The sequence below is a fragment of the Hippoglossus stenolepis genome, chromosome 10 (genome assembly GCF_022539355.2).
Source record: "Hippoglossus stenolepis isolate QCI-W04-F060 chromosome 10, HSTE1.2, whole genome shotgun sequence".
NCBI lineage: Eukaryota > Metazoa > Chordata > Actinopteri > Pleuronectiformes > Pleuronectidae > Hippoglossus > Hippoglossus stenolepis.
In genome coordinates, this window is record NC_061492.1 from 25699344 (window position 1) to 25722249 (window position 22906).

General features: G+C 38.1%; 1 protein-coding gene across 1 annotated transcript in view; it reads left to right on the forward strand.

Annotated features, from left to right (window-relative positions):
- The window catches only part of si:dkey-288a3.2 (protein phosphatase 1 regulatory subunit 37), an 83478-nt gene that overhangs the window by 1135 nt on the left and 59437 nt on the right, over window positions 1-22906 (forward strand). The window contains exons 2-5 of the mRNA XM_035168411.2: window positions 5490-5546; window positions 5685-5872; window positions 7121-7221; window positions 18405-18450. Coding sequence (XP_035024302.1) covers window positions 5707-5872; window positions 7121-7221; window positions 18405-18450 — 313 coding nt within the window. The 5' untranslated portion in view covers window positions 5490-5546; window positions 5685-5706. The remainder of the gene's footprint in view (window positions 1-5489; window positions 5547-5684; window positions 5873-7120; window positions 7222-18404; window positions 18451-22906) is intronic.

The window sequence follows — 22906 nt, forward strand, 5'->3', positions numbered from 1 at the left end:
TCCACCCAGCTCTCAAATTCATTTGTATATGTTACAATGATTAATTAGTTTGTAGAAAGTTAAAAGTACTGTAAGTGGTCTCTGATACACTTTTTATATCTGTTGAAATCCTCTTCACGTCCTGATAGCCATCAATAAATATAGGTGTTTTTAAAAAAAAAGGTGTCTGTGGTCCTCCTATGACTGTAACAAACATGGCCAAACATTTCACGGGACTGAACGATGGCGTCCTGTCTCTCACTAACTGACCTTTAATGCTTGCACATGACCAGAGTCCTCACAGCGACCTGTCACTGAAAAGTTGGCTTCTATCAGTTGGCAGATAGTGCATGCTCATATGTTTCTGGGGCATAGCTTTGACAAGAGGGCCAATGGGAGTGGGTGTAATGTATCAGCTGAATATTTCTGAGGCTGTTCTTGCTCGCTTTTCCAGGTTTACCAACCCTAGCTCTAACTTCATTAAACAATGCTAAAAAAAACAAAAACTACTACATTTAAACTCAGGACCCAGTCACATTCTGTTCTTTTAGTGGTGCATGTGTATTAACAAATAAATCAGAACTGCTACAAAGTTTACATGTTGACCAAGATAAATGGTTGGTAATCCAGCCCTGTCTACTGCAGTCTTCAGTCAAACTCAATTAAGTCTCACTTACTGCTTACCTACCTTACTAAGGAGCTGACAGGCTAAGTTCTTGCAAATATTTTGAAATAATATTTAGGTTTGGGTCTGGTCTGTCATATTGGCTGAGCTTATTTTTTACACTGCACATGGCTGTTATCAGGGAAAACAAGCAATAACCATTAGGGGTGGGAATCTCTAGGCACCTCACTATTCCATTCGATTCAGATTCAGAGGGCTATGATTCAATGATAACACTATTATCGATGCATCAAAGAATTTGACTTCTATACATATATTTATTTGTCACTGTGTGACTAGAGGTGGGCATCTTCACTAGCCTCATGATTTATGCATTTAAAAGTATTTTAGACTGTTACTGTTATTACAAGTGTGCTGTAATTTACAAAATAAGGTTTTCAATTCGAAAATCACACTACAGCAGTCAGTCTATAACAGTAATCAGTGCTCTCCACATACATTCAGTTTAGACTTGTGTGCTGCATCTTTAGCTTTAACTATATCAGGGTGTCCCCGTCTGGCCCCCCTTGGCAGCAACGAGGCACATTACTCTGCTGGTCAACAAGAGACTCTGCTCCTCTGCTTTTTTCTAATCACTCACACTTAGATCTGATCCTTATAAAAACCTGCTGAATTCATATTTATGTTCTTGGTTAAACGTGGCGTCGCTTCTTCTGCAACAATGAAGTAAAGAAAAACTCTTTTCTCCTTTCTGCAACCTGTGGGTATGTGTGTCTGTCTGCCCGTCTCTGTCGCTCACAAAACCTGATGGCTACATGTATTTCATTATTAATCGATGGTGTTGCATCATGAATCTGGTCTCATGAACTCTAAAGTGAACCAACAAACACAAAGTAAATGTCAGTACTGTTCAGGTCCTAATAACTTCTGATTAGGGTTGGTGTTGTTTTGGTATTGTTTAAGTGGAGGAAGGACACTCTCCCGCTGACCTATCTTGATCCTGATGCAGCAGGGGTTATAATCAACAAGCAAACAATTTAGTAGCACTTAAATGGCACTTACTTATAGCACTTTGTAGTTTGGCTTTCTTGAAGAAAATTGTACTTTCTTGATTCTTGTTGTTCTGGGTTTGTACCCTCATGGTTGAATGCACTTATTGTAAGTCGCTTTGGATAAAAGAGTCAGCTAAATGAAATGTAATGTAATGACGACAGAATCATTGTCATTTAGAACAGTGATCACATATATGTGATTCAAAATCACAATTTTAATACTATTAGTTGCATAAAATAAAACCAAAGTTTTGGTATGACCAAACATTTCCATCAGCCTCAGCTTTACTTTGTGTTTAATGCTAATCAGCAAATATTAGCATGCTAAAACACTAACCCAAGATGTCAACATGGTCAATGTCTCCTGGCAAAAATTGACATGTTGTCCCAGTCAGCATGTTGCGATGCCAAGATTAGCAATTAGTTGAGAGCACTGCCTTGTCTAAGTATGCAGTGGCATGACTGTACACGTTTTCTTTTCCTGGAGGACTGAACTCAAGTGTCCATGTCAATCAAAACAGTTATAAGAAGTTCAGCAAAGACTGACAGTAAATTGACACGGAGTTTGAAAACACTGCACTACAAAATATTTGACTAAAATTCCATTTTTTTATTATCTAACAAAATATCTAAATGTGAGAAACACTTGTTTCTTCATGCAAAAATGCCATTGAACATTTGAAGTTTGCAAATTTTCCTTTATTCTCTGTTGACTTCATGCTTCATGAGCTTTGGATAAATGTAATTGTAGGCTCATGTTCTTTTCTTTTTTTTAACTGATAAAACACGAGTAATAGTAATCACTTCATGCTGCTATAGTTAAATCTGTGACCTCAGTACTCCTTTCATTACTCTGTTATTATGACATTTTGCGTTCCCAATGCAAAGATTTTTTTAATTTAGCAGGAAGTAGGTTGCATTGCCAAAGGGATTTTGGAGATCTCCCACATTTTGACAGTCTGCCTCCCACAATGAAACACATCTTTATTAAAGTAAAAGAAATGGATACTTTTCATTACACAGACATTCTTGTGTATTGCAGCTGTTGAGCTCTGTTATGACAGCGACATTCATAGAATCACCTCCTCTATAGCAATTTGTCGACAAAGTACAAGCACAATGTTCATTTTTGTTGCTGCAATTCAAAATATCAAGTTGAATTATTGAGCTTATATTTAGATGTGAACTGGGTTCTGAAGATTGTGTTAGTTGCTCAGCATAAAATAGCTGACATGCTGACATGAGTGTATGAAAAAAAAAACTGTTTAGTAAATAATTAGTCAAAGTTAGTGACATGCAGTAAATAAATGTGGGGGCAGAGAGACAGAAAGAAGAGAGAAGTGCTCAGTGCATGATGGGGGTTCCCCCAGCAGTCTAGACCTATAGCAGCATAACTAAGGGATGGCTCAGGACTCACCTGATCCAGCCCTAACTATAGGCTTTATCAAATAGGAATGTTTTAAGTTTAACCTTAAATGTAGAGATGGTGTCTGCCTCCCGAACCCAGAGAGAGAGCTGGTTCCACAGGAGATGAACCTGGTAGCTGAAGGCTTTACCTCCCATTCTACTCTTTCAGACTCTAGGAACCACAAGAGTATTTTGGGATCTATTGGGACAATACAGTGTCATGAGCTCTTTGATATATGAAGAAGCTTGATTGTTAAGGGCTTTGTATGTGAGGAGCACGATATTGAATTCTATTAAGAATTTTACAGGGAGCCAAGAAGCAGAGAAGCTAAGACAGGAGTAATATGATCTCTCCTTCTTGTTCCTGTCAGCACTGCAGCATTTTGGACCCACTGCAGGCTTTTCACAGACTTACTTATGATGAACTAATCATTTCCAAAACGTTAATAATGTAATAACATTTTACAAACTTTTAATAAAACATGAAATGATCATGAACAAGTAATGGTTTGATGTATTGTGAATCACAAAGTCATGCAAAGATTTGGACGTATGCAATTATTAGCCTATTAAAATCACAAAACACCCATTATGATTTAAATGAGTTAAAAATTATTTGTTTTTAAGTGACTTAACATTTAAAAATGATTTAGAGTCAGGGGATCCAGGGTCAGTGTATACATTCACTCGCAACAGAGACTTGACCTCTGTGTGGAGTGTGTGGGATCGGGCATTAATGTGAACCTCTGAACCAGTTATGACCTGCAGGTGAAGCTCCATGTGTCAGAGAAGGTAGCAGTCTATACATTCCCCGAGCCTGCAGAAGCAGCCAGCACATAGAACCACTGCAAAACAAATCATGAAGTGTTCCTTACCTGTTATAAATTATCTGTAAACATATGGCTAAATCATTTACAAACCTTTCTGCACGCCCTGATGTAAAGTGTAAACTATTCATCACATGTATATGTGTCACATATATCATTTGTAGATCTTCCCTACCCTTTATGAATTTTCTGTAAGTTTATAAAATTCATTTACAAACCTTTCTGCATTCCCAAATCAAAAGTGTAAACTATGCATTATGTAAACATGCATTTCCACAGCTAGTTACGTGTTACAAACAAACTTCATGTTGTAACTTGAAACACCTTAGTTACAATAAGTTCTGTTCTTTTGGTCATATTTACTATACCAAAGTGTTGGCTTTACAACAAATATACAAAATGTTTAAAACATGCAGTTAGTTTGTAGCATGTAACTAGCTGTGGAAATGTATTTGTACATCGCGATAGCTGCAGTCACTTAGTCATTTAGGTCAAAAACATGGTGTAAATGACGCCGTTTCGAGTCGAATTTGAATGTTGAGGCTTACGGACACTTGGCTGACAACACAGGAGCAGTATGGAGGAATTTTATGGGTTTTTTTTACGTTTGAAGAAGTGTTCGCCATTTACTTCAATTGTATTGGATTTGGCTGCAACGCTGTTTACCCCTGAAACTCCAAAAGTGTTTTGTGGACTCAAACACTTCACCCACCCCTCCATTGACATATTGGTGAGTAGAATGTGAATTGAGTGAATTTACGTTTTTGGGTAAACTATCCCTTTAAGATGTCAGGGAGTTAGTCACTGCACAGCACTACTGGTCAACGTTACGTCTGTATCTCCCAAACATGTGAATATATAATGCTACGCAAAACCTAGACACCGGATAACATATGTTGATTGTTGGTTTCTGACATCACAACACAATTTGACAATGAGTTCACAAAGCATTCTTTAACGGTCTGTCACAAATTTCAGGTGCAGTGATTGAAATGAAATTTTAGATTTAGCATTTGATTATGTTGTGGCCCGTCATCTACTGGCTTAGAGAAAACTATGCCTGCGTCCTGTGGTCAAACTTAATCACCGACCCCAAATGTAGATAGTGCATACAGTTTATAGAAACTGGGTACATCCCTATTCAATCCCTCAAATGAATGTTATTAAACTTTCACTTTCAGGAGGTCTCAAAATATCAAACTTGCTGTCATGTTTTTGGCAAGGGTGTTTTACAAGGGGAGTTTGTTGTCCAGAAAACTAAAATAATCAACTGAAAGAGGACAAAACACTTAGTAGGGCTGAGAGAGCTGAGAGAGCTGAGAGAACTGTGCTATTGGGTTATAATTATCTGTGAGTTTGTCACTACAGGTGACCCACCTCACATTACACGTAGAACCAGTAAGGTTTCGAAAGGTGTACTCAATATACCTGCCCACCTTCTTGCCTGTGTACTCCTGAATGTTGCTGTAAATGCCGTATTTAAATAGGTATGTTAATGTGCAGGGCCTTACCTATTTTGAATGCGTCACTGGATACAAACATATTGGGTTTCACTCACAACCCAGCACACAACTCATGAATAAGATATTGTTTCTTTAGTGTCTTGTATTTCCAACTGCCACAGAGTGGAAGGAGCAGTACTTCACATCAAGCAAGGTCAGTAGTAGAACAGCTCCATCTTTAAATTAGTATTTTTTTCAGGAACTGTTCCTATGGCTCCTCATAGGAGGTTGTTGATAGGCCGAGCTTTCCCTTCTTGTATTGAACTCAGACTTTGCTTTTAATTTTTGAAAGATCTTCCAACCTAAACAGAGGGATGACCCACCGTAGTGACAACGAAAATGATGATCAGAGTGATGATGGAGCAGAAAACCTGAAGGAGAACCAGAAGAAGAGAAATAAAAGAAGAAAACATGTGTCTTTTCCCCCTGATGAGCAGATCGTATCTGGCTTTGCTGAGCACAGGAACTCTGCCATAAAGGGTAAGCTACTGTTTAACTGTGAGGGATGATTGATAAATTCTTGGCTTAAGGTAGAGGGAGTGAAAGTTAGAAATCTAGATCACATTTATTTTTCGACATAATCCCCTCCTACATTCACACACTCAGTCCCGTGTTCAAGGAACATATGGATCCCGTCTTTGTAGAAGTCAGCATCTTCGACCCCCAGAAAGTGACTGGACTTCCAGGGAGGGGGCCATCATACAGGCTCTTCCTGCCATGTTTGAGTTCAGCAGTCTACTTCTTCACCTGGCTGTAAGACGTGAACCCCCTCCTCTAGTGTTGCCACGTGCCTCGTGAAGCTCTGGGGGTGATCTTTTTTATATATTCAACATAACACCTTAATATCTCCATGAAATACTGAAAAAATATCCAACCAAAAAAAGTAATATTATTTTGGCTGGCAATTGAAAAGCATGACCAGTGGAATTTTTATGCACCAGCGTCAGGCACCATACATTGACCTCCATGTTTAATGATGCTTTGTTTAATTTCAGGAATGGTCCTGCATGTTAAACTGGCTGCATTAAAAGTTGCTGCCATCTTCTACATGGAACAATACATACATCACCAGTCAAAATAGTTCTGCATTGACCATGGTTAACCATTATGGTATATGAGGCTCACACATTTTCAAAATAAATGTGATTTATAAAAGGAAAGTTGTGCAGAGGCCTTCTCAATTGTATCTGATTGTTGTCTGTGTTTCTGTCTTCTGTGCACATGTAAACTATTCATATGGATGGTTGTTTCATAAATGAGGCCCCAGCACTTTATTTATCCTTATTTTATTATCCATGACATGTATTGAACTAAAAGGCAACTCAGCTTTTGAAGGAAAAACGTTTTTCATGTTTCAATCCTCTGTGGTCTCGCACATCTGGAATTCACCATCCCATAAGGCTGTGATTGATAAATCGAACTGTCTGATTGGTTGATTTATTGTTATACAGACATTCACGTCCCTGCCGCTTCTTACTGACTACCATCTTTCCTGTAGAACACACACACACACACACACACACACACACACACACACACACACACACACACACACACACACACACACACACACACACACACACACACACACACACACACACACACACACACATAGACAGTTCACCGTATGGTATTTCTGTGCCTGTTAGGCACTTTTGAATGGTTGCTGGTGGCTCACTGGGATGCGCAGACATGAAAGCAGTGAATGATTGTATTCTTGTATTTCAGATGACAGCTGTATCACCTTGACAGAGGTAATGGTAGCCTACCAGCAGAGCTGCAGCAGACACCAGGTCCAACCAAGACCACACATCATGCAACAGCTCCAGGTACACTACTTCACATATCAACACTAGTTTTGTACGTCATACTGAATGAGGCTAGTGCTTTTGATGATTTACTGTTGATGTGTGAGTTTCTGTAGGTGGTGCTTAGTCAGTTTCTGTATTTCCCAACACTGTGCCAAAAAGTGTATTATGAGAAAGAAATTGATAACTACATCACATGGGCCATACATGTTTGCACTGTATTACAATAAGACCCTTTTTGTTATCTCAGCTTAAAACTACCACGTCTTAGAAGCTGTTGTAGTTTTGAGTTTATTCCAGTTGGAGTAGTTTGGTCTGTTTCAAATTACAAATTATTAAAAAAATTGTGTGTCTGTGACTACTACCTCCCTCCTTTTTGTTGCACTCTGACTGGATGCTCATCTTCTTTCATTTCTCTCGACTCATCTCTAAGGTGCCACAACAACAAGCACCTTCTGTTTTTGGCTCCAATAAAATGTTTAAACGTCGTAGCATCAGCAGCAGCTCACAGCAATAACAAGAAGTGTCTTAGAATTTCATGCCAACTGTCTCAGATCTCAAAAAATGTGTCTGATACAGGCAAACTAGCCGAAAGTTGTGTAGCTTGAAATGATATGATTACATGGCATGTGTTTACAGAAGGCTGCTCTAAAGTAAGGGCTTACAGAGGGCCAAACTCTTGGCCCCGATGATACAATTTAAACATGGGGATTGTGGATGTGTGCATATCTCAAACAAAAGGGAATTATTTTCATTCTGTGCATATACAGTGCTGTGAAAAAGTATTTGCCCCCTTCCTGGTTTCTTATTTTTTTGCATATTTGTCACACTTAAATGTTTCAGATCATCAAACAAATTTTTATATTAGACAAAGATAACCCGAGTAAATACAAAATGCAGTTTTTAAATGATGATTTCATTTATTAAGGGAAAAAAGCTATCCAAACCTACTTGGCCCTATGTGAAAAAATAATTGCCCCCCCTTGATAAATCATGAATGAACTGTCATTAACCAAATTTTTTGGAAAGCTGAGTTCAATTTCACTAGCCACACCCAGGCCTGATTACTGCCAGACCTGTTGAATCAAGAAATCACTTAAATAGAACCTGTCTGACAAAGTGAAGTAGGCTAAAAGATCTCAAAAAGCAACACATCATGCCGCGATCTAAAGAAATTCAAAAATAGATGAGAAACAAAGTAATTGACATGTATCAGTCTGGAAGGGGTTACAAAGCCATTTCTAAGGCTTTGGGACTTCAGCGAACCATGGTGAGGGCCATTATCCACAAATGGAGAAGACAGGAACAGTGGTGAACCTTCCCCGGAGTGGCCGGCCTACCAAAATTACTCCAAGAGCGCATCGACGACTCATCCCTGTGGTCATAAAAGACCCCAGAACAACATCTAAAGAACTGCAGGCCTCACTTGCCTCACTTAAGGTCAGTGTTCATGATTCAACAATAAGAAAGAGACTGGGCAAAAATGGCATCCATGGGAGAGTTCCAAGGCGAAAGCCACTGCTGACCAAAAAGAACACAGGCTCGTCTCACATTTTCGAAAAAACATCTTGATGATCCCCAAGACTTTTGGGCAAATATTCTGTGGACTGACAAAACAAAAGTTTAACTTTTTGGAAGGTGTGCATCCCGTTACATCTGGCGTATAACTAACACAGCATTGCATAAAAACAACATCATACCAACAGTCAAACGTGGTGGTGGTAGGGTGATGGTCTGGGGCTGCTTTGCAGCTTCGGGACCTGGACGACTTGCCATAATTGATGGAACCATGAATTCTGCTCTCTACCAGAAAATCCTGAAGGAGAGGGTTATGCAGCAGGACAATGATCCGAAACACACCAGCAAGTCCACCTCTGAATGGCTCAAAAAAACCAAAATGAAGGTTTTGGAGTGGCCTAGTCAAAGTCCGGACTTAAATCCGATTGAGATACTGTGGCATGACCTTAAACAAGCCGTTTATGCTCAAAAACCATCCAATGTGGCTGAATTAAAACAATTCTGCAAAGAAGAGTGGGCCAAAATTCCTCCACAGCGATGTGAAAGACTCATTGCCAGTTATCGCAAACGCTTGATTGCAGTTGTTGCCGCCAAGGGTGGCACAACCAGTTATTAGGTTTAGGGGGCAATTACTTTTTCACATAGGGCCAAGTAGGTTTGGATAGCTTTTTTCCCTTAATAAATGAAATCATCATTTAAAAACTGCATTTTGTATTTACTCGGGTTATCTTTGTCTAATATTAACATTTGTTTGATGATCTGAATCATTTAAGTGTGACAAATATGCAAAAATTAAAAAATCAGGAAGGGGGCAAATACTTGTTCACAGCACTGTACATATACTTCTACTTGAAGTTTCCATTGTGGTTGATCTGCTGTCACCTGTGGTTGCTAGTGGTAAAAGTCAGTGTATTTTTAAATGACACATATCAATGATTGGGGGCAGCAAACACACCATGCAAGACAATCAATAGTCTTTATTGCCTTGTAGTATATGTTTGATATAAAGTCCCAGAGATTAGAACCAATGAACTTTACAACAGATAAGTTTATAATTTTAAAGGCCTACAGTGCTAGACTAAAATGCCAGACAAAAAATCTGAGGGTTTGAACTCCAACAAAGAGGGAAACTGCTCCAGCAAATTGAAATATTGTTTTTAAAAAGTATACAACCCTGGTCCTCAATGCAACATCAGCAATTCTGCTCAGAAAATAACTGTACCATGCAATGATATTACAGTACTCCAGAAAGGATCAATATCAACTCTATAAGCTGGTGCAGGACCAAGACAAATGAAACACTCACCCCCTGCATTATGTCAGAGTACACTGCATCTGACAGCGAGCTCTTTTATTTTTATTTTAAAAAGCATTTTCATGCCCAGTAACAGTAGAAGCTTACTGACACATACGGTAAACACTGGGCACCAATACTATATATGTAGGCACAGTATTTACACACATACTAAAACGCCCTTCATAATTAGAATCATCAGCTTCCATCAGGTTTATGGCTGCAGAGCACTAACACAATCTTCACTCCAAATAAACTGCATTCAAAGTGACAAACAGCACTGCATGCATGGAAAAACCAGTCTCATCAATCATTGCAAAAAGACCACTGTGTTGGCACCTGGGGTGCAATGGAACGTGTATTGTTTGTTACAGGATGTTCAGTTTAGTAACTGACTGTCTTTGATCCAATATCAATGTACTAAATAGTTTGATACAATCTAATTATTCATATTTGTTTTATTATTTTGGGGAGTTTTTCATGTCAGTAGACAGGCCGCACCCTAAAAAGAAAAAACCTAACATAAACAGCATATGTGTGAATCAGTAGTTGATATATGTTTCAAAATAAAGCAAAATTGTAGTTATTGTAATAATTGTCTTTAAAGACCTGTCTCATTGTAATCCACCAGTCCTTTATTAGCCTCCAGCATTCCCAGATTACATTCTATCTCCAACGCCACATGCCCTGATTTCGTTTTGTTTTGAACGCACAATGAGTTCACTTTTACCAGTCTTACAATTGAGATACCAAAAGGATGCCATTCACTATGAAATTAATTTTTGAAAACATGCTGGTACCAACCAATACAACCTCTGAAAGGCCTCAGTGTAGGCAGACAGCACATCTGTAATGTGCAGAGGTGACAGCCTTGCAACAACACTCAGTTTAATTTCCTCATGAAATGTAAGAACATAGTTTCTGGTATGTTTCATAATATTTTCTACTCCAAACTCAATGGAAGAAAAAATATTTTTGGTCAGCTTTTCAATTTGCTTCAATAGAATTCCAACGACTGATCGACTATGTCTTGAACTAAATCTTTGTGCGGCAGTACAGTAACAACTTGACCATTGAGTCCTTAGTTTGCATTAGGGTTACAAACACATCACCATTGCACTTACATACACTTTCTTAAACAATATTTTTATGCCACTTACTCTCTCCAGTAAAATACACTCACTTATTCTCTCTTAGCCAAACACAGTCTGCCATTTATAATTCATTTTATGTACATACTTACTTTACTTGGACCACCATGTTAAAGCATGCTGTGCACTACCCACCCCCAACCCTCAGCATAAATTTCAGTTGAGATCAAGGGGAATTATTTGTGGAAAATTAGAGACTTAGCAGTGCTTACATTAAGCATACAGCCAGCGTATTATCTCTGAGGTGCTAATGATCCAGTTGCATTGGAAACGAATGTAGGTGGTCCTCCTGAAAGAGTAAAATATGTATGGTTAAACATTAGCTAAGAGGGGCAATATTCAGACCAAAAGGGCTTCATGTGAATGAATTCATAATTAGACGATGCAAAACGAAAAGATGAACGCCTAAAGAGCAAGTTTATTAAATTAGGTATTTTCAGGCAAGGGGCAATTCCCCTGAGGACCAGCACTGAAGACTATTTAAGGCTTTTTTTATTGCACCCTTGGGGCCCTTTGGACTCCTTTGAAATGTTGTAAGTGGATAAAGCAGTATGGCTGATGGTGACATTTTCATAGGAGTGGTAAGCAATAATAGGCTGGAGCCAGCGGGGTCTTAGGCTACCATGGTTAACTCTGTGATTTCACTGTGCAAACTGTGAAGTCTGTGTGTTTCTGTTTGTTTCACTCTGTGATTATAAAGGTAATTGAGATGATCAAGCTCATAGTCGACACAACTGCTTTGGCACCAAGGAAGAGTTTAACTGCAGGGATATATAATCAGATTGTGGAATGACTGTGAAACACATTAGGAGCTAATATGTCATATCTTCAACTTCCTCTGGGGAGAAAGGGGCATTTTTCATTTGATTGATCAATTATTATTTAAATCTTTATATAAAATCGACCATGATAAAAACCCAACAGCATACTCTGCTACGATAAAATAAAAGTAAGTGTCAGAAAACAGAGATTATAACATGGACTGGATTTATCATCATGTGAACAAAACATTATGTGATATTTAAATATTATTTTATTTTTGTTTGTAGTCTATTAGTAGATATAATCATATCTTAGATATCATTTAGTCTGACATTTTTTTAGCCCAACTGTGGTTCAACTTCCATATTTCCTCTGTAATAGTGTACTCTTCTGCTGTACTATTTATGCTGCATAAATTATGTCTCATTATATCACAAGCATCATTTTGTTTGGAGTTGAATATACAGACCTGCTCAGTCTTCATTCTTCACTATGTCCTAAGGGCTATTTATTGACATTTAGTTTACAGAGGAAATAAAATGTTGTTTCTCAGCTTCAAGTGAAGAATTTTCCAATCCTCCAAACACAAAGGGATTCTAAATCAAACAAGGTTTGACTCTGAGTTTCTATTCTTCCATAATGTTTGGCGAATAAGCTTGGAATTAGTTGCATGTTGGCAAATCTTCTAATGAACAGTTTAGTGCTTGTTTCTCTTGCAGATTATTCAGTTGAGTGGACTGAAGAGAAATCAATTACCACAACTTAACTTTCTTTATTTATCCTACAGCCGTGGAAAAATGGCCTTACTTGACAATGCACCGCTCTTAAAATCATGCGGTCAGATTCATTTCCTATAAATATTATGTCGCCGGGATAAATCCCTCCAAGGAGGAGGGGGGAGAAGGGCGAGAAAAAACAGAATCCCTCCAGAAATGAAAAGACAGAGAGAATCGTTTTTTACAGACCACCGCTGCTTTCTTAGCTCTTTTGATTAGCATTAATGTTGCACTGCAGAAGTCTGCTGGCACAACTGTCTCCTTACACACACACACACACACACACACACACACACACACACACACACACACACACACACACACACACACACACACACACACACACACACACACACACACACACACACACACACACACACACACACACACACACACACACACACACACACACACACACAGAGAGAGAGAGCGAGAGCCAGAAAGCTATATCTGTCCCTGCTTGTGTAATTGTAAAGGGAACAGTTTTTTCTTTTAAATTAAATGCATGCTGATTGTTATTGTATCCCCCCCTGTGTGTGGAATAGTCAGCAGCGAGGTAAATGTCACTAAGTAAGTGCCACATTATTTTCCTTGGTGGTTGTAAGCAGGTTTTGCATGCAAAATAAAAGCAGAACAAGGAGAGGGAGGAGGTGGAGGAGTGTTCCTGCATGTGTATGAATGTGAGGGCTTATCAGAAAACAGCGGAGGGACTGGACATATGTCGCTCCTCTCATTACAGGCCGAGACGATGTAACGAGGCGCTTAGTGGTGCATTTGAAATGGTGTACCGTGGCAGCTGTGACTATCACATGGGAAAAAAATTAAAAGCGGGTAGTATGGGTCGCAATGAGGACCACCAAGGACCTGCCGCTGACACAGTGCAGCCTGTCATTGAGATGGCCACCAACACACACACACACACACACACACACACACACACACACAAACTATAGTTGCCATGAATACTTTATTCAAAACACTTAGACTCAACAGTCTTTCCGTTGTAGTTTTACACGATCTTGCTTTAATGCTGTTTGGGAAACAGCATGCATAACTGAAAAAGGATAAAACCTTGTCTACATGTAAAATAGTCTATTTTACATTCTCTGCCTCTTATTGAATTGAAGCAGTAGCAGTTAAAGTGAAAGGCGAGTGTGATGCTCTATTAGGCTGAATTGAATTTGCATGGTCGGGTGGCCGCACAAGTAATATGAGTGCTTTAGTAAGTAGGATAATATTACAGACCTGGGCTCGGTGACGGCTCACACTGGAGGCTCTGTGACCAATATTATCACGTTTAAAAACAGTTCCTCATCATACAAGCCAACAGAGAAAGCATCTTTACATCTGTCATGCTCATGCATATGTAAATTATATGCTAATTATGTGAATAATGTTCCCATTTTAATTATTTATTTATATTTGCTGTAGATTGCCCCGTCTTTACTGTGTCAGGTTTTGTGGTGCTCATAGTCCTCAATATTGTGTCTTGGAATTTGGGGGTTGTGAAGAAGTTTGCATCACTTCTGGAAGTTTGTTAATTACATGGGAACAGTTCACCTTAATGACCTTTTTAAAAAATAATAAAATTATAGAATATCCTTAGACCTCTGCAGCCCAGGTACAGAGGTACATATAAATGTAAATTTTCACAACCCTAATGATGCATCACAAGTGATTAACACGTGAATATGTTTCATGTGATATGAGGAGTAAACACAAATGTTTTTGTGTGCTTCCTGTCCTATATTTGGTCCAAAAATACAGAAATTAGCCTGCTGTAGAAACTGAGTGACTTTGCATATGACTTGTGTTGCTTAGTTAAACATAATAAGCCTAGGCCTCAGGCTATATATTTGTGGTCTTTGCTATAATCCTTTTAGTGTTTATGATTATTTGAAAGACTGAAATGAAGTGACCAAATCAAATGTTTGTGCCAGTGAAAAAGCTTTGTCAATGTAAGACTCCCAGAATCCCTCAACATAGGCATCCACCATCAAACACCACAGTTAGGACAAGTGAAATTAAGTCATCACACACAATCCGAAGTGGGGGTTTATTATGATGGTAATTTGGTAGTAGTTTCAATGGTCATTTTGATAAATATTGTTGTAATTTTTTTCTATACACAATCTGTATCAAACTCTAAACCAGCACTGTCACCCATCTCTGTGTTCTTTCTCTCCTATGCTCCAATGGCTGATACCAATCTGAAATCTAATATTCAGCAGGGAGTTAAATGAGCAAAACATCCAAACACACAGATTCGGCATGCCACGCTGAGGCTCTTCACACATGCGCACACACACACACACACACACACACACACACACACACACACACACACACACACACACACAAAAGTGTACATTATTTTTTAGATGAACCATTTAAGGGAAAAGTGTATTTTACACAAAGTGGCATTAATTAAATCGCTAAATGCACACTATTATGTATTTCAAATCGATGCGGATGAACAAAATCAGTGACAGTGGCAAATACTGTGAAAGTCAATTAGAATTTTATGTATGTCTTTAGATCTCTCTCTTTTTAAAATGATAAATGAAGTTACTAATTTTGTCTGTGCTCTTTCACACTGCAGCTTTAATTGCTAATTGTTAAGAGCGAATGAATATATTTGCATATTAATTAACTCCCAATTTACATTTTTAATTTGCTGCCTTCTAAGGGTGTTAGATAAAAGGTTGTGTTATTTTAAATAATTTATCCTTTATGCAGAAAAGATGCTGAAAGGAAAATGTGGGTGTGATTTTTAACCCATAAAAGCTTGGAAAATGCATGCTGAAAATATATACGTACACACACACACACACACACACACACATATAGTGTATGTGTCTGTACTAAATATATATATATGAAGAGTTTTTAATACAAAGCCAGCGGGAGAGGCAGAGCAGCTGTGGACGGCTGAGTAAAGAATAGTGAATGCACTAGAGTCAAGTTTGGAAACCAGATCCCTTTCTCTCTGTCTTTTCCTACTGCCTGCATGTGTCTCGGAGAGAGAGAGAGTGTGAGAGGGAATGCTTTTCTTTTTATCACTCCGTTTTGTCCTCTCTCCCTCCTGACACATCAATTGATTTGGCAGCCGGCGCCTTCAGTTTCCGTCTTTCACCACGAGGCAGCAGCGAGCGGAGAGGGAACGAACAAGTTCAGAAATTCATTAAGATGAAAAACAGCTGCCACTGTAGTATTTCTTGTGAGGACGAAGTGCTGCGTGTGTGTTTCTTTCTCTACGTGTGTGTGTGTGTGTGTGTGTGTGTGTGTGTGTGTGTGTGTGTGTGTGTGTGTGTGTGTGTGTGTGTGTGTGTGTGTGTGTGTGTGTGTGTGTGTGTGTGTGTGTGTGTGTCAAAAAATCGTATGGGTAGCAAGCCAGTTGCTTCCACATTCTTACTGAGCATTGTTCATTGGCTCTGTGCCACAAATTAACCAGTCCCACAAGCAGTCACCAGCCGGACGCACACACTACTACTTATTTTTCCTTCTATAGTTGTTGCTTTGACAGACAAAAAAATTCGGAGGTGACAAAAATGCAAACAAGCTATGACCGACCTCAACATGTCTTCACTCTAGCTGGAGGTTTTATTGTCTAAAGGGGTGATCCGGTAGATGAATCAAATACAAAATAAAGGATAAAAAAAAGGATTTAAGGAGATTTAAGTAAAATAAAGGATATTGGATTTTATGAAACTAAATAGAAAATTTAGGCAAACACAAATGAGATGAAATTGTATCTTTATTTCTGATAGACATCTGACTGTGTGTGTGTGTGTGTGTGTGTGTGTGTGTGTGTGTGTGTGTGTGTGTGTGTGTGTGTGTGTGTGTGTGTGTGTGTGTGTGTGTGTGTGCGCGCGCTGATTATTGGGGAAATTCAACAACCTCTACCAATTACACACAAGCCTCTTGTATACATAAACAGTGCAATTTACGTCTGGTTGATCTGTCTAATTCTTTCAACAGGAGCACATTATGGTCGCAGTCCTTTTGTTTCCCACCTTGCTTCGCAGTCTCTGCAGCATGAGAGCCGAGCGAGGAAAGCCTTCCAAGTTCTTTTGTACCACCCGTGTTCCTTTGAACAATAAATCATATTTAGCTACAACAGAGGAAACAGGGCGCAGCTCGGAAATATGAAGGCGGCAATTCAGCGAGCCAGCCAAGATGAGTGTAGGAGAGGCAGTTAGAATGCCAGTGTGTCACTGACATGTGGTTGTGGAGGGCATGACACACTTCCAGCACCTGAAGCAGAAGTGGAAAAACACCTCATTTAAAAAAAAGAAAAAAGAAAGCAAAATGGAAATTTAGGGGGAATAAAAAATAGTATGAAGAGTCTCAGGAATTGGGCCTGGCAACATTAGCATTGATTCAAATGGTGGTAAATCCTGATTGGTGCTTAGGTGTATGCATTGTAACATTTTTCCAACGGAGCCCCGTCCACATTAAACCAATTAAAACAATATGGACAAAAAGAAAAAAAGCGTTTCTCACATCAGATACTCAGAGCAAATTATTGCATGTTCACGTCAGACCCATCATTCACTGTTAACAGTGAAAGTAACTGTGTTTTTCTGAAGACACACATAAAGATCTCGACAGAGAAGGGTGTTTTTAGGTTGCCGATGCACAAAATAAGCGCTTTGAGTGGTCATCAAGACTAGAAAAGCGCTATATAAATACAGACCATTTACCATTTACCATTTTCAAATGCATGTCAAGTTGATTGGTTGACAATAGGGATGCTAAAAATATGGCTAACTGAAGCATTCTCTAGCAGAAGCTTCCTCTAAAGCGTCCTAAAAAAGTCTCAATCATTTTTTTTTTTATCTCACACAAAAATGTTTATTGTTAGGGTTAGTTTTAATCCCTTATTTGAATATTGCTAATACTTTATTGTTTTTGTACATGAAGATACTGTAATTAAATTTTGGTTTGCTATCAACGAGGTGTGTGTGTCAAAAAAATCATATGGGTAGCAAGCCAGTTGCTTCCACATTCTTACTGAGCATCGTTCATTGGCTCTGTGCCACAAATTAACCAGTCATCCTCCTGTCAGAGATGGAGCCAGCTTTTTTTTTATAAAAAGCCAAATCAGCTTGATATATTTTAGATAAACCCCTGTCACAATAATCCCAGTTACAGAATATCATTATCTATAAATCTACATATAAAAAATAAAAACTTAAAAAATATTCTTTCTCTGTAAAAATTTACAACAAATCAGTGTTTTCCACCATGTGCACAAATCTGCCACCTCCAGTGATTCATGCAGTCAAATTAGATGTATGTAGAGCAGTGGCTCTGGCAAATGAACACATCAACTGATGACCAGCTGTTTCTAATTATTATACACTGGTTAATTAGGACGCCATGTCACCATCAACGGCGGCGGTAAACTGTGTGAAATTTATAATTCATGCTTTGGTGTCCAATAAGCCTACCTGTTCAAACCACTTCAGTGTGGCATGGATGGAGAGGCCGTGCGGAAAGAGACCATGAGTGTGGATGATGCACTGTTGTTGCCAAATCTCTCTCTCTCTCTGTGTGTGTGTGTGTGTGTGTGTGTGTGTGTGTGTGTGTGTGTGTGTGTGTGTGTGTGTGTGTGTGTGTGTGTGTGTGTGTGGTGTGTGTGTTCACACCTTTCACTCACACCTCCTGCTTATACCCCTCTCCCTGTCTCTCTCTCAGCAGGGTGTATGTGTAGGTGGCAGTGTGAAATGTCTGGATCTCAAAGGTAAGCTGAACGCCTCACTCCATCATTATTAAATATGCTTGAGGACTTTATGTGACATTCATGAAACACTGAATTCTTTTGTTATGTTTCTCGTCTATTGGAAGTGTAAATAGACAGACCAAAATATCTTAATAATTCATTCATTATTCATTAGCCATTACTTTACTCTGCTTTGATACCACTTTAGTAACCCCAAATATATACAAAATAAATGTGATTGTAAAAACTCAACCTAATCCTATAGCTCAAATCTAAGCCAGAATTCAATTCCAGCACTACCCCACATTAAACCACAGCTAATCTTTGTTCAAATCCTACTCCTGAATACATCCTTGATAGACTGACTTTGATCATACACTAAACTAAACCTTAATCTTGTATGGATCGTAAACTTAAACCCAAACTGTTCTTGCATGTAACTAAACACAGCCCTGGTTCGAATACAAACCCTAAACCCAAATTGTAAGCTAAATAGGATTGACTTTACATTGAATTTGAATTTTTTAATCCTATATCTTAATCCTCCTCCTAAATTGATTGTAGCACCAATTTTAAGATGGAGATAATAGTTCAAATCTGACTTAAACTCCAAGTCAAAAATCCGAACAACAATTTAAATCCACTAATCCTAAACTAATATCAATTATAGCACTCACATTTAGATAAACCAAACCTGATTCAAATATTACCCATTTAAACACACAACATTAGAAGTGCTTACACTGTGTCTCTGTGTAAAGTTTTCTCATACCTCTAGTTAAGTATGTTACATACAATACATATTTTTGATATTTTTTAGTATTTTGATGACTCATCCTACACTCAGGACGGTTTCTTCTCATATTATTTGGAGTGATGAGTTATCCAGCCCATCATGTAAAATGTGATTTCACTATTAGCTTGTGGATACAAATATTTAATTGGATAGACCTTTGAAAACAAAGAACGTGGTTGAGTTTTATTTTGGACTCTTATTCATTTCATTACAATAAAACAAATCCCTCCTCAAATCCTGACCCTGATAACATATCACATATCAGCATATCACAACTAATCCATGGTTAAAATATTAATCCACACATAAATCTTAATCCTTAACTAAATATAATGGGAGCTCTTCAATTAAATTTAAACAAACCCAGTTCAAATGTAAATCTTAGACCAAAATTTAGTTTCACGCCTCACATTAAACTAAACGTAATCCTAGCTCAAGTACAAACCCTAATCCTGAACTAAAAATTCAAATTCTAAACCCAAGTCCTGACTCTAAACTACACTCAAATTTTTTGGCCTCAAAATCAAACTAAATTTAAATTCGAAATGCAGTTCAAATCTGTATGGTATAGTTCTGAGAAATATGTTGTAGCCCAATATCACAACTAAAAGATTTGTCTCAGGTGGCTTAACAATGTGAGCAGCATATGACACCCTCTATGCTGAGAGCGGTGAATCTGATGAGGACAAACTTTCCAAAGAATCCATTGATCCAAAAATGGATGAAACCTCAGGACAGGAAGTAGATGTTGTGTGTACAAAATATAACATTGTAATTTTTGACATGAATTTTATTTTAACAGTATGAAAAATCATAAAACTGTATTTGAATAGTATAACCTATTATAAACTATTGATCTTAAATCAATGTACAATCTAATAATGTACAAAAATTAGAGAATAAATTCAATACCGGTCTGCCACAGTCCTGACATAACTGAACATTATAAGAAGAGGATTTATCAAGACTGTTGTACAAGTTTCTTTTTGACTGTGAAGTTTTTTTCTTACTTGTTAAAATCTGTTTGATGACATTTTATTTGAAAACTGTTTACTGAATTTTGCCTATAGAATACACATTCTTGGTCTTCACTAAACTTAAAAACTAAAGTTTTTCTTTCACTAAGACGAGGGCAAAATGTCCAGAAACCTTACTGAAAATGAAAAGTCAGGTTGTCCAATTATGATTAAAAATAACATGGACTTTTTTCATGATACCACCGCTACAAATAAATTTATGAAAGAGCTGACAATGTTATTACTGATGCACTGTTCATACTGACCACATCATACTGTAGATTTTGAGATATTTCTGCATCATAGTGCGGTTAAAACTTTTAAAAACTGGATAAAACATTATTTTTGAATAAGCTGCAGATTGTCTGAACTTGTTTTAACATTATGTCTCTTACTATATTTGAGCTTATTACATGTTCAACAATAAATGCTATTGCGCAAGATGTTTCAAAAGTAACATATAACATATAAAATTTACATTCATTGTGAATATTAACTATTTTTAATTGCAAATCACCACAATTATTGACCAGTGTTTTGGGTCAAACTCTTAGGATACTATCATAGTCCTATAAACTATTATATTATATGTTTGAGCAATATGTTAATCTTCTGCTGCCAGCAGCAATTTTAATTAAAGACTAATAATGTGGTCCAGTGGAATACAGTGAATAAAATGTAACCATGTTAACTTAGTTACTCTTTTATCAGGCTCTTTCAATGCTGCTGTTTTTTTTTTTTGTTTAAAAAAATAAATAAATGTGCCTTAATGTCACACATTAATCTTTCTGGCTGCACTGGATTAAATGGTAGCTCTGTCTTTTATTTACCAGTTGCCATGGTGAATTACAGTATCGAAGCTCTGTTGATGATGGCTTTTTTCATTCACCAGTTGAACCAACTCAGATCAGCTTTCAAAACTCTTTGAGTTACCACCTAAGGGTTCATTAATTAAGTCCTCTAGGTGAGGGTCTACCTTTGTTACTTTGGTTAAACTGCTTTCTAGAAGGCCCTGGAGAACAAAAATCAGGTCCAAGGATGGTCGATGGTCCAGTACAGTGAAGAGAAAACAGGGGAGAAAGAGACAGTGGTTGTGTTTCCATTCAGTTGTTTAAATTCAGGCATTATCAGTTTGTGGAGGTGAGGGGGCTGGGAGAGCACCTTCGTGTCTGTGTCTCTGAGTCTCTGGCCGAGGCAGCTCAGCCGCTGCCTTTTAACCCTGAGGATCAATCGGGTAACAGCTCTCACCTGCGCTGAAAAGCAACAGAACCGTCTCTGGCTGTGTGTGGGAGAGCCCCTTGGCATGGTCGACTGCCACACAGTACATGCCTAAAAGAGCAAGAGAGTCTACTAATCAGAGCTGTTCTAACTGACAATAACATCTTTCTGTCATAGACACCTATTCAGAAGTGGAACAGCTGACACAAAACATCAACACAATCACACCCTTTCTCCCTCTTCTCTTCCCTGCTTTCACCCCATTTTTCTCCACTCACCCCAACAGGTTGAGTCAGATGGCTGCACACACTGAGTCTGGTTTTATGTTTCTTCTAGTTTAAAGGGAGTAAAGTCAATTTGATCCTACAGATAGGTGATAGGTAAACCTGAAAAATTAGAAGACAAAATATTAAAGTCCCCTCATCCATTGAACAGAGATCACTGAAGGATTTGATGAGTATGAAAATAAAGTGACTAATATGCTATGACTCTGTTGAAAACCTATGAGAGATTTTAATGTGTACAACACATTCACGTTCATGCCTCCAGAGTTCAGAACCTTGTAGATTCAGTGCCAAGCAATCTCACTGAAGTGAAAAGTTTGGACAGCTTGTGGCCGTACACCTCACTGAGACACATAATATTGTTTTTTGACTTTATCACCTATTGCATTAACTTCCTTTTCGTCAAAACTTTAATCCAAACTCTGATCCAAAATAGTGAACACTGGACAAAATGTCCTCTCTTATAAAGTTTTAAAACTTTGCCAGCTCTCTGAAATAAAGAAGTACTACAGCAGCAGTCAAATCTGTACACAGCAGCAGTGTAAAACTTCCGTGATGGGCATCACTGTTGTTACACACTGATGACATCTGACTGCAGGTGTTGCTGCCTATTATCTCCCGACGCAGGGAGGATTAGAACAATTTGATTTCAGTTGACATTTCCTTCCACCCCACATACCCTCTACCATCACTCAGTTAAGTGATTATTGTTTAAACAGAGGGGGAAAGTATCATTTTGGAAATAATTATGATACTAATTATCATTTCCCGTTCTTGGCTGAGGAGATAAGAACCTAGGAGAGAGGCAGAGAAAGAGAGAGACCCATGGTTTGTTTGGATCAGTCACAGTTTGATTTGGACTATGACCTGTGATTAAGGCTGGGGAGCAACAGGAATCAGTTTCCAAAATGTTAACTTTATTTACGTGCATTCAATGGCAAAAGCACATCAGTCAGAAGATTGCCTATATATTTATATATGAAACACAAATGGGACATTCCAATGATCAGTTAATGAAATCTTAGTTGTGATCCCTGATAATCATTCCTAAAAACACAATAATCACAGGAACAATGGGATTAATGGTTGGATTACAAAAAAATAGATTAACAATTAGGAAAAGGATAAGGAGGGGAAAAAAGCTGTAACAAAAAATGTTGATT